Source organism: Pieris rapae, chromosome 18 (genome assembly GCF_905147795.1).
Source record: "Pieris rapae chromosome 18, ilPieRapa1.1, whole genome shotgun sequence".
NCBI lineage: Eukaryota > Metazoa > Arthropoda > Insecta > Lepidoptera > Pieridae > Pieris > Pieris rapae.
In genome coordinates, this window is record NC_059526.1 from 3,583,994 (window position 1) to 3,597,870 (window position 13,877).

The 13,877-nt window shown below is 31.9% G+C and overlaps 1 protein-coding gene across 1 annotated transcript in view; it reads right to left on the bottom strand.

Annotated features, from left to right (window-relative positions):
- Positions 1-1,748: 1,748 nt before the first annotated feature.
- Positions 1,749-13,877, bottom strand: part of LOC110999605 (proton-coupled amino acid transporter-like protein CG1139) — a 29,645-nt gene continuing 17,516 nt past the window's right edge. Inside the window, exons 2-10 of the mRNA XM_022268740.2 lie at positions 11,994-12,049; positions 8,661-8,777; positions 7,650-7,800; positions 6,903-7,024; positions 6,714-6,798; positions 5,374-5,618; positions 4,553-4,765; positions 3,531-3,700; positions 1,749-3,162 (exon numbers count right to left, since the gene is read on the bottom strand). Of these exons, the coding sequence (XP_022124432.1) occupies positions 2,888-3,162; positions 3,531-3,700; positions 4,553-4,765; positions 5,374-5,618; positions 6,714-6,798; positions 6,903-7,024; positions 7,650-7,800; positions 8,661-8,777; positions 11,994-12,037 (1,422 nt within the window). The 5' untranslated portion in view covers positions 12,038-12,049 and the 3' untranslated portion in view covers positions 1,749-2,887. The remainder of the gene's footprint in view (positions 3,163-3,530; positions 3,701-4,552; positions 4,766-5,373; positions 5,619-6,713; positions 6,799-6,902; positions 7,025-7,649; positions 7,801-8,660; positions 8,778-11,993; positions 12,050-13,877) is intronic.

A 13,877-nucleotide genomic window follows, 5' to 3' on the forward strand; every position in this document is an offset into this window, starting at 1 on the left:
GGATAGTAGGTGAAAATGAAAGGAAAAAATAAGATAAGAATAAGAAATAGCTATTTAATAGGATGGTCAAATAAATGTTACTATTATATTCCACATTGCCTTTCATATAACATAAAACAGTGGGGTGGCGACGCCAAATGAACGAAAGCTGATATAGGAAATATTTATCGGTTCTTTCTGAATGGGAAGATTTATTACACAAAAACTTCAATGTTTTTTCGTGACATGTCTATTTTATCAAAAATATTATAGTTTTATTATTAATACCGTAAATATTGTTTTATAAATGTGCCTAGAGTACCTAATGATTTTAAAAACTTTAACATATATTTATCAGAATATAAGCTACGTTAAAATGAGGTTGTGTTAGATGGGCGACATATAGGTGGGGACAACCAAACCTTTGGAATTCCTTGAGGAAGTTTACGACCTCGTATAAAATTTATTTTATTACTGACTAAAAATATCTTGTGTGATATATATCACTGTATATTTTATGGAATTAAATAAAGCTTCATCATAATTTTGGGTAATAGATTGATTATTATTACCTTATTATACATTCGTCTACGACATTCTCCATACTCTCACTCAAACTATTGACAATCAATGTCACTATTGACATAATCGTTTAGAAACTATACCCAAACATTATTATTAGTATGTCAAAATCCATTTGCTTGATGATTGGAAGCCCATTTACTCGGTGATAAAATTGTTAGTTGTAAAGACTTTAAAATATATAAACAAAATATATTTTATTTCCAATACACAAGTATACAGTATTTTTAAAATATAATTTTGATAGATAGAAAATTAAAACAACTTTAAAAAATATGGTCCCCGTGGCAATGTGTAATGCTTGCAGCTCTGGTTTCATCGGAACTATCTGTGAGGCGCCAACTGTAATCTTTTAAAAGCGCCTGTCCACTTTAACGAAAACAAACAAAATAACACTGCATAGGTAATTACAATAAATATGAAACCAGCTGGCTAAAATTGCATTATTTAGTTATCTGACTGCTCATAGTTACATTTATATTAAATATAGTATTGTATCGCGTTAGAAGAGCGGAATGAGTATCTAGTCGAGGTATATAATTGATTTGTTATATAAGTCAATGTAACTCTGTAACATAATTTTCACTCTAACTGCCGGCACTATTAGAAAGGAAGCATGTCAGAGATGAAAGATAATAATTATCTTTACAAGTTTATAATTAGTAAGACGGAAATAGTTACACACGAATCGAGTTGGTTACGGGACTTTCTCAAAATTCAAAAATGTACTTAACAGTAAAATTTTGGGTTACATACTACATTTTTTTGCTTTGTAATAATATTCTATTAGATTGACGGTTGCGCTATAGATAAGGTCCGTGATCAATTTGACTCGTGTAACTTTAATCAATGTGACTGTTAACGCCGTCCATTTTTAGCCGGTTTTTTTCAGTTATTAGTGATTACATGCGCGCATAGATAAAACAGTCTACACAGCTGGGGATCGCGCCTTCTACCGCAAGAATTACGAGTCTCGCTTTGAAGCCTATCGAACAGAAATATTTATTTATAAATAATCTTAGTACTTATGATTTGCATAAATATACATCACAGACAATTATATATGTAGTATTCTAATGGTACAAACATTTCATTATGTTCTTTTTTTAATAATGCTGATCTACTATTAAGTACAAAGCTAGTGGACGTAACATATAAATCAGTTTCCAATTAAAATAAACAACTGCTTAATTTTTATAATTTATTTAAACTTATTTACACATTTATTTACAAAATTACATAATGATCAATGTATGAACGAAATGAAAAGGTAACATATTGTTATAAAATGTCTGACTAGTTTATTGTTAATGAGCCACCTTTGTTGATACAAAGTCTATTATAATTATGAAAACTCAAAACATATTTCATCGATTATGTGATCCACAACTAAAATTTAATGAGAACAACTGAAACAATTATTTGAAGCTCTAAATTCAATTATTTAAATAGTACGATATAACATTTTCATTAATGGAATTCTGCAGTAATTTTAGCACTATAGAATAAATTTTAATATTGAAATTATTGCATGCATTTCAGTAAATCGGTACCTATTTTTAATATAGGTATGTTTGTCTTACTGTTACAGCATATGTTAAATATACGTTTACGTATATTTAACATATACTATTGTCTAAGTCAGAGGCGGCCTTATCCATTGCGAAGTTTCGAACGGCAGCTCTTTACGAGGCCATTTGTCCTTAGTGAAAATTTGTGATGCGAAAGTATATCTGGATGTTTGCTTTAGGTATTTAACACGTAACTACATAATGATTTTTTCAATTATGTTATGAGTGAATAAATTAGTCAACTAACTTTATTTTAATTTACCGTTTTGTTTTAACTTTATAAGTATTTAAGGATCAAATACAAAAGTTTTCAATAAAAATAAAGTAAAAAAAACGATTTTTTTAATTTGCTTGGATTGTTGCGCTAGACCTCTGCAAGAACGAGGCCCCAGGCGATTACCCTGCAACCCTCTGAGGCCGCCGCTGCTCTAAGAAACTCAATTATTAATGAGTAGAATTCTTCATCAATTAAATACGCCTACTTTTATGCGAAGTATTGATAACAATTTGTAAGAAATGAAATAAATAATTATGATTATTAGTATAGACTGAACTTATAAGGGTAATGTCAAAACCACAGAAATGTACTCCTTGTCAGTGTCAGCGACTTATTTCACCAATAATACAAAATAATTTAAATAGTAAATTCACTGACTTTGTTGACTTACGTAAAAATATCACAATAATAAATTCTCGTCAGTTTTTGTGTACTTTGTTCGTTACTTAACTACATTATGGTCTAGTTATTATGGCAATTAAACAAAAGTGCTATTAACATGTTCCGGTTCCTTAGAAAAATCTTCAATCATTCCAACAACGGATACATAAGCCCCAGAAATCAAGGCCACTATGGAGATGATACAAATAAGTAGGTTTTTGATCAACCTATATTTAAGGAAACCAAACCCACGGTCCCAGTTGTAAACAGTGTCGATAGATGCTGGAATCAGGAGGCCGAGGGATGAAAAGAAGATAGCTCCAACGAAGCTGATCACAAGTTCCAAATTGGGGAACGCGGCGGCAATTGCAACTGAAATAAAGCAATATTAGTCCACAGTACAATGTTTGGAATTTTTAATCAAATAGCGCACAAAATGAAAATACGCCCGATTATAATTTCCATATTAATATGGATAGTCGCAACCAACAAGTTAATTTGAATATATTATTATTACAATATTATAATACTGCATACATGATAAAAGTCATTTTTACAAAAAATTGCTTATCACGAGTATGGTATGCTTCGAGTTTAATTGAGATACTTTGAAAATGCGTATTGATTTATGTCATTTTTGATATCTAGTACTACAACTGAGTTTTACAGCAATAGTTGAACCTGTCTATTCAAGTGCAGTGTGAACCGTTGATTAATGTAATTTGAAAGAAATAACTCACCAACTGTAGTCACGATGACCGTTCTAATACTAATCTGAATAATATTCTCAAATTTATTGGACTGTCGGCTCTTCAGTAATCTGTTTATGAACTCCATTGGCACGTAGAATTGCAGAGCGAATGAAAAGTATATTACCACCGCCATTAGTACTTTTGTGGCTTGAGCAATCCTGGTATAAATACAATATTTTAATAGTATCTTTCGAAAATGTACAATTATACTAAGAATATAACACACATGATGTTGGTATGGATGAATTTTTGAATGGGTATTTGACCAAACCTGAGCAATTGCGAAAGGACTATTATAAGGCTTCAGATACAAAGAGAAGTTTAATAACTTCCCTCTGAAATTCCTTGACGAAATTTGAAATAAACAACCTTTTTTCTACAGTTTTATTTAATTTCTTTTTTACGCTACTATAAAAGAAAATATAATAGTGTAGTTTATTTACATGTTATATGTATCTTATATTTACTAATCTATTTAGCGTTCCAAAACTTATACATAAAATTCTCGTTGTTTCATAAAATTTTCGCGATGTTTGTGGTTAAACTCCTCCGACGATTCTCATGCAATTTTGTGTGCATATTGGGTATTTCTGAGAATCAGACAACATCTATTTTTCATCCCCCTAAATGTTAAGGGCAGTCAGTCCACCCCTAAATATAATTTTTAAATTTTTAGATAAATTTTTATTTTTTTATCAACTGTATCAACAGCATTAAAAATACATACAACTCTAAATTTTAAACCTAAGATATACAAGGCAAAACGACGTTTGCTAGGTCAGCTAGTAATGTTATAATATGTCACAGAGCTTATGAATTAACACTTCAAAACCGTTAATAGTTTATTTGCCAATATACCTAGATCTATGAACAAACGGCAATTTAATGTTTGATAGAAATAATTACTACATACGATATAACTTAAAATTTACATTTTTGACACATGACAATCAACAAATCAACGTTTAAAATAGGTTAAAAAAATAAAATATAATGATCATAATACTTACACATGATCCTCAGGCAAGTTCAGGGTAACACTGCCTTTGGCTGCATCACCGTATTGGACGTAACCAAAGAAACCAACAACTCCAAATAGACTGATTACAATAACCATAGATGTGTTCCATACTCCAGGACAGCCCAAGAATCGCTGAGGGTTTTTCATTTCATTCTCAACTGGCATTACGACGCCTATACCTTCCATAGCGAAGATGACGGTACTGAAATTATATTTTTTTTAATTGCAACATTTCAAATGTATACAATCTAATAAATCCTGTAAACTTTTCTAGACTTTTGTCATTAATATAGCTATGCTGAAAATCAAACCGTGTCACTGACACAATTTTTAAGATATAGTAAAACACAGAGATCCATATTGAAGAATACAAACAGTTGTCTGATGGTTAAAGGGTTAAAAAAAAATTAAACCCCGCTACAACTTCTTTAGGTCTTGGCCTCAGATTTCTGAATCTGTTTCATGATCATTTTTAAATCTAATAGGCAAGTAGGTGATCAGCTTCCAGTGCCTGACACACGCCGTCGACTTTTTGGGTCTAGGACATGTCGGTTTCTTCATGATGTTTTCCTTCATCGATCGAGCAAATGTTAGATGTGCACATAGAAAGAAACTCCATTTGTGCACAGCCGGGGATCGAACCTACGACCTCAGGTATGAGAGTCGCACGTTGAAGCCACTAGGCCAACACTGCTCTCGGGGTAAAGAATTTTGCCATAAATAGAAATACACAGAAAACGTACTTCATATCTATAGATTATATATGGATCGGATAATATCTTATGTATTGTAATAAGCAATATTTAATACCTCATAAACAGGGGCCAGGTGGTAATGCTAGCTACCATTTCTCTATCTGTGATCGGTGGTAGGTCTAAGAAGACAAAGTAGAGTGTGATACCAAATACACCTAACAATAAGATGTTAGCTATCGTTGAGAATGGTACCAGGTACTTGAGATTCCGTATCTGACACAGCAATGCTAAAGGTACTAGCGTTAAAACACAGTACATCTGAATAGAAATAGTTACAGATGGAAAGTAGAAGTCAACGACCTGAAAAAATAATTATTAATTTTAAATTGGCAATTCATGTACAATGAAAATACAGTTTTTGTTACGAGATTCTTGATACCAGTTTCGAGTCATAATTTAAACTACTTTTAACTTATTTTGTTCTTACTTTTTACTAAAAAATATTAAACATGTATTTCTAAACCTTTTAAAAAGAAATTGATGTAAAAATCACTCAGCTGTAGATAACTAATGATGTTGACAAATGATTTTCAAAGCCTTTAGACAAAGATATCAAAATGAAAGTGTCTTAGCAACTGAAAATAAATGTTCGTAATATTTTATTTAGTACGTTTAATCTCGCTTAGCTTGTGTATAAATAGAATAGAATATTAAAAGTCGGAAGTCAAGAAATTCAAAGAAAAGCCTATTTGGCTTATACAACTTTAAAATTACTGATAAAAATATTTACATATTCTTCTTATATACATGATATAGGCTACGCGGTTTATCTCTGCTAAGCGTTGCTAAGTATGCAGAGCATATAGTGCCCGAGTGTATATGTAGGGAAGTGCACTCTCTATGTCATAACTCTCATGCAATGGCCCGGATGTCCGACACAACTGCATTGTGAGAGTAGGGTAGTACCTGCACACGCTTTGTACACTCATAAATCCTACAAAAGTGTTTAACTACCGTCTTCTGAACTTACTAGTGGGCCTTTATTTAGGAGACAAATCTAAATGGCCCACCCGGAAATCGAATCCAGAATCTCTCGATCTGCAGTAATGCTAGATCAATGAAACTAAAATCTTAATATATTTAAATTACGTGTCACGTTGTTTGTCCGCTATGGACTTCTAAACCGAACCGATATCAATGAAATTTGCACACCGTGAGCAGTTTGATCTTAGTTTGAACTTAAACGATCATGGCAAATATTTGTTTATTATTTGATACAATTCTAACAGATGGCGCTGTGTTAAAAGTACCAACGTTTCACATAAGTTCTCCTACCGTTTCCCTTGAATAGTTTACTACTATGTAATATAACAAAAACCAGCGCAACCCTTGACCGAGTCTGGTAGTATTATATATATATATATATATCGTCGGATATTTTTCGATAATCCTTACCTCTTTCAACGATGAACCGATGAAAACCACATAGACGCATAAAACACTAATGTAAGTAACCGCTATAGAGTAATCAATCAATGTCCTGAAACAATGTTTATTATTATAACTTATATTCCTTCGGAAATATTAAAGCAAGACTGCTTTTTAATAACGTTGCCTTTTAGATTCGTTGAGGCGTCAACTTACTTAACAAAGGAGCTCCACGGGCGAAGTTTTTTAGGTCCAAATTCGAACGCCGCGCCGCAAGTCTCCGCAAAACTCATCGAAGGCTTTTTAGCTTCGGCGCAAACCTTTTGCGATATTGAAACCTTAAAAGCATTAGAAGTATATATTTGTTGTTTCTATTATGGTAACTTTTGAAATTAAAGTTTAAAGCTTTATTGGAGTTAATATTCTTGTTCATTTTAACGCACCAGGATTTGGGGTAATTAAACAATTGTTTATTCATTGAACTGAAAATTTTTCTTTTCAGTACTGAATACATTATACGCGTCAAAAGGTACAAAAGTAAGTTATCTTTTAATTATTTAAATTTAATTGAAATATCAATAATTTATTTTGTATGTTAACCTAAGATTAGTATTATTTATTAAGGACAAATTTTAATGATTACATATTTTTCTAATGTAGAATGAGGTGGCGAGTTGTGAGAAGAGATGATATATATTTTGTATGTGAGAATTCAACAATATATCATTATTATAGGTTTCTGACGCATTTATATCGCATATTTGAAGCGATTAATCTTTTTCAGAAGGAATCACAATCGTCGTTTCATATTTTTATATAATTTATAAAAACGAGTAAAGATGCCTGTCGCCAATCAAAGAGCAACTGAAGACAACGTTCAATTCAATGCACTGCTAACAAATTGACAATTTATTACCTATCTCTACGTGTTCTATTTTTAAATAATCTCTGACATATACGTACCACAAGCTGTACTGTATGTGTGCAGACCAGTCCAGCGAATAACGTTCCTATAACTCCTGCGACGAGCCCTGAGTTCTTGAATGCTGCAGGCATAGCCAACACTCCTGTTCCTATGCATGCTTTCAAGATATGTGCTATGGCGCCAAATGTACTGAAAAAAATTACATTTTTAGTACGTTGTGTTATTAAAAACATGTGTGCAATTCACACGTGGTAGAACTAAAACCTTCAATGAGTTTGGTTTCAATATAATGAGACGAGTGTAATTTTAATTTTTAGTGTAGTATCAATTATTAATTTTAAATTACAACGATTAAAACTTTTTTATAATTAATATATAAATTCGACGGTTTCTATTGTTATCCTTCACCATATGAGCGAATGTAAAGGAAAAAGTAGGAAAGTACATCGGAGCACAGCCGAGGACCGAACCTACGACCTCAAGAATGAGGGTCGCACGAAGCCACTAGGCCAATACTGCTTTTTCCATTAATTAATTAGAGACTACTTGTAACTAGGACTATACGTTTAATTTATTTAAGCTTTGATTAATTAACCATCATTATTATAGGTGCTGACTTATTGTAGTTAAATTTGAAATATCTCTCGTCTTTGTCAAACTCCAGTGACAAAGGTCCCTCAACTGTAAAATTAAGATTCTTTTGCGCATTTTATTTAGGCTTTCATACTTTATCGAACCTAAGGTGGAACTAATATGGTAAATACAATTCTATACTTTTTACAGAAATAGTGGATGAAAGAGCAATAGAGCCTAGTGTGCAATGTACTTGTCTTTATATGGCTGTTCAAAATGTCATTCGCTCATACGGGGAGGAAAACATCGCGAAAAAATCTCGTCTGTTTCCGCATATACCCAAAAACCGATTGCGTGTGTCATGTACATAACAAGTATCACCTGCATGAAATATCAAGGAAGACATAAGAGACCAACCCCTAGAGTTGTTTAGCCTCAGTCTTTTTAAATTATTTAATAAGATATTTTAAACTCACGTTGTAGGATGTTCCACCTGTCTATGCTCGAATGGATTGTAAGCCTTCTCCTGACAAGCATCCTTTGACTCGATGCTCAGAGACGACTGGAATCCTACATTGCTTGTTAAGTCAGCACTGAAATACAAGTTTTAATTACAATTTTTAATGACTTATTGTATGAATTATTATATACTTACGAAATAAGATGCGGTAATTTGTAATTGTGTTGAGCTAGTGAAGCCTGCTTTATATGATCGTGAGTTAAGTTTACGAAACCCACTGTGTTCATATTGTAAATAAAATTGATGTTATAAATTTAATATTTCATGACGAATTTATTACAGAAGGGGAAAACCTTCATCATCCTTATCCTTGCTTCAGAACAAGAATTATATCTTATGACACTCCCTGACGAGTCTCGATTTGAATCATTAAACAAAAGTTTCACTTCCCTATTCCTCTTGCGTTACGGAAGTGGGTAAATTTATCAAGGAAACCAAAAGCCCTTCAGAGTATCAGCAAACATCGTAATATTGTATGGATGTGCTACATTTTCCTTATGTGAGAGTGAGAAAACCATAAAGTACGCGTCAAACAAGTTTATGCTTTATATCCAGTATTGAATTGTTTTGATCATACAAAAGGTTTGAGTGGTGTTTCCGATAATTTAAAAATAACCGTGTTTGTTTGTAATTTGCTCTCGATGTCTTGGGTTCAATCAAGTGACAAAATTTTTGCTCTTCAATGTTCAATGTTTTGTTAATTCTTTTCCCTTGAAAGACTGCTTATGTTTTATTGTAATTTATGTGAATGTGCGTGAAAATTTCGCATTTCGTAAGTCTAAGGAAATAATGCTTAGGAAATAGAAATATTTTAGCAGCCTTTCCTTAACATTCGACATTCGTAGTGAATAGTATGGTAATTGCATAAACAAGCATAGGAATTCTTGACAAACTATATGTAAACCATTTCAATATATTGAAGATTAAGTAATGGATCAAGTTAATACCATATTTAAGTTTGACAATTAGGGAGACAAATTAGATTACTAATGGTCACTGGTGTTACATTACACAACAGATCTATAAATTTATTTAAAAATCTTCTTTTTGATCATTTTTCTTCTGCCTCGTAATTGGATACTACTTATTTAATTTTTTAATTGTGACTCAATTAATCCGTGTATATACATATATTTGTTTTTTTTAGATTTACCTTATTTTAGTTTAAGGTTATTTTGAGTTTTTTTGTATATATTTATGAACTTCTTGTACTTTTACACTTTGTGGGTGTTTCTTTCTAAAGTGAACTTTTTATCGGCGTTGGAAAACCATTTACCTTCACATTTTTTGGTTACGCGTCACATTTTCCGCTACGCGCCATCATTCTTGTCCCTACCATGGTTGATTCGAAGAGATTCGAAGCCATTAATAACAAAAATATATAATAACGACAACATAGCCTTTTTTTTTAAAAAAAAACCAATTATAGTAGTAATCCTACTACATTCAGTGAAATTCTGTAATAATCTGTAATAAATAACTATGGCAGAACGTCGTGAAGCGCATTACATCTGCGCCTTCTACCTCATAGCGATCACGACCGCTCTGTCAATAGCGTACCGAATAAGAAGAAGAAGTAATAATCTAGTAGTGATGAGGTAAAATGAATTGTATAATAATTGTATTATTTATATTTAAGTCTACGATAGTCTTTTGTAAGAGTTTATCTAATTTGATGAATTTGGTTAAATTAAACTTATTTTAAGTTCATTTTTCAAAAAATAAGGTCATCAGGAAGTTCAAATTTTTACGTCTTTACGCTAGTACGCACACACATTTTTTTAATGTTCCATATAAGGGTTGTGGGTAGAAAACGATAAGTAACGAAGTTCAATTTTTTTTTATAGAACAGGGGGCAAACGGGCAGGAGGCTCACCTGATGTAAAGTGATACCGCCGCCCATGGACACTCTCAATGCCAGAGGGCTCGCGAGTGCGTTGCCGGCCTTTTAAGAATTGGTACGCTCTTTTCTTGAAGGACCCTAAGTCCTTAAATTAATTAATAGCAACACGTAAATTGCTATTGTAATAAATAAATTAAACAGATTTAATTATATACTTAAATGTGAATAAACTGAAATTGGTTTTGTATTATAAACATAATTTGCTAATCCGTGTTATTCTCTTATATAGATGTGTTTACAACTCTATCAATATTTACCATCGATATTTTATCACTTACAAATACTTAGCAATTAACCAATATAATTCATAAGACTTCGTCCAATAAATTAAGTGGAACTAATCCTCAATTGAATTGTTGTTTCATGATAAGCTGACTTTCACCAGAACTTCGATTCAATGCTCTAATAAATATTTAACAAATATTTGCTAGAACTGACAAATTCGATATTAATATGTAATAATATTGTATTGGTATTTTGAGGTTCATTCATACGGATGTTTTATACAAGAATTAACATAATATTTTTACTCAACATGGACAATGTTGTTACCTATGTTACATAGTTGTAATATAATATGTCGATGAGAGTGTCGGTGACTACTCAGATATACAGATGTCAGACATACTGAGATGGAAACTTTGACGATTTCGCTAATGGAGACGTATTTAAGACTAAGTAATGCCTCCACGAGTAATGTAAAGTTAATGTATTGCCTAAGTTAAATCTAAAAACATGTGTTATCGAGCTAGGTAGCTAACTACGATGCCGAAGCGCGAGTTTTAAATCTTTCGTGAAAAATTTCAGAGAGTATTGAAAATCCACCAATTTACAAAAGCCATTTAAATGTTAATGTTGTAGGTTTCGATTTCAATTGTTTAAAAACTATAATTTTGACTTTAACTCTGTATAATGAATAAAATGTGTTTTGATTTAATAAACAAAAAATAAGTTATGTTAATAACCAAAGGTTTGGTAAAGTATTAATTACATGTACACTATACGAATATTTGTATCGACTAAACAAATCTTTCGAGACTCAATAACTACTACTACAGCAGGATCAAGTAATCAATTTGGATTAAATATGAAAGTTACTTCGTAATGAAGGATTGTAATGATACAAGGTTTGTAACGATGAAAATTTTATATCAAGGGAAGAGGGCTTAGGACAAAGCGAGGATAATATAAAAGAGTAAGTCGGAGGCAAAGAAAAACAATTGTCTTTACTACAACCAACTAAGTGTCACCCAAGTTGACTACCATTTTATTTGCACCGCAGCAATCGCTATTTACCACTATTAGTTATTATTTATGTGTTTTGTTCCTAATTCTAGTTTTAAATGCAAGTAAATGTCATGTAGTAGCTAGTATAAGAACGCTTACGTAGACTTGAAGTTTTCAGCGACTGGCTTCTCCTTCGAAGACATTATGATAGTTATCTGAAACAAAATTTAATAATAAGTTAAAAAGTTTAGTCGAAATCACAGGAGAACAAGAGCTGGCAGGGACCTCGCACAAAAAATTAGTCGAGCTATTCAAAGGGGGAACGCTGCCAGTATCTTCGGAACCTTGCCTAATGGGACTCCGTTTAATTATATATTTTAATTATTAAATTTTAAGGTTAGTTATTAGGTATATTAGAATTACTATATGTACAACTTGTTTAAATAATTAATTATATATCACTACATAGTATAAAACAAAGTCGCTTTCTCTGTCTCTATGTCCCTTTGTATGCTTAAATCTTTGAAACTACGCAACGGATTTTAGATGGATTTTTTTAATAGATAGAGTGATTCCAGAGGAAGGTTTATATGTATAATAACATCCATTAGATAGTGGAGAAGTACTGATATTTTTGAGTTTTCTAATGTGATGTCGTAAATAATTACATTTTTTCCGCTTACATTGCAAACGCAGACTGAACCCTACGAGTTTTATCAAAATAATGTACTAAGTATTGTACACATTGAAAAGGTCTACAGGAAAGTCCATGATGGTATATGTCTATCTCTTATGGATAACCCATATTTTTATATACAACGTTCACAGATTTTCTGTAGTGTATTTAGTATCAGCATTGCACCCGTGCGAAGCCGGGGCGGGTCGCTAGTATATAATATATTGTCATTTAACGTCAACCTATACTTCTTACTTTATCTGAATTGATTTAGAATTGTTAACCAAACAAGAAACAAAATGAAGCCGAAAGAAATATTTAAAAAAAATATTTTGCAAACCCAGCAAACGTTGTTATATATTGTTGTATGTGTTTATTAATATAAACGTCAACTCGAAACAAAAGATGTGCTGAAGAAATGATTTGGGCCACTCGTACGGGGCCTTATGATTTTTTTTTAAATCGTTTATGTCGTTGTGACCACTCCGAACAATGCGACCACAATATTCGTGTCACATGGGTTTGAATTTCTATATATTGTATTGTCTTTTATTAACATAACTTTTACACATTTAAAGAAAAACACTTTTTAACGGATTATAGTTATGTATTATTGTATTTAAACTTATAATTATTTGTACATAATTTTAAATTTAAACCGACGTTTCGCGTGCTTTACAGCGTGCGTGGTCACGGTGACTGAAGACAAAGGTGTTAAATGTCAAAAAGTATTACAGCTGCAGAAAATGTCGGTTAATCGTCGGTTTAAATTTAAAATTATGTACAAATAATTATAAGTTTAAATACAATAATACATAACTATAATCCGTTAAAAAGTGTTTTTCTTTCTATATATTACCAATAATATCATACCTACCAATAATCAGTTACCAATTTTGTTTAAAGTTAAGTTTGTTATTTAGTTCGAATTGAATGCAGTTTTATTAGTTTATGTACGCTGTACGTATATTCATGATACGGTCCAATTTCGCGGTAAAAAATTCATACAGTAATAGAGGAATTACAGCTAATAAAACACTTAAATCATCCCTGTGTTTCTATTTCGATAGATTATTATTTGTGCATTGCTATAACTACCTTTTACTTTTTTCTAGTTTATTATGCCATTCTGGTAAGTGTTATGGAATATTATCCCCTAAACGGAACCCATAAATATTTAGTTCACATGTTAATTTTTAATTTTCGAGGTGGAAATGCATTTACGCTATCCCTGAAACTAGCAGCGATGTGGTAAGTAACTTTAGAATCTCTGCCATTTAGAGATCCGACACTCTAAAACCACTAAGTAATTCGTACAAGGAGACCCTAGGGTCACTCCCGAATATTACCGGGGATGGTGATGTATA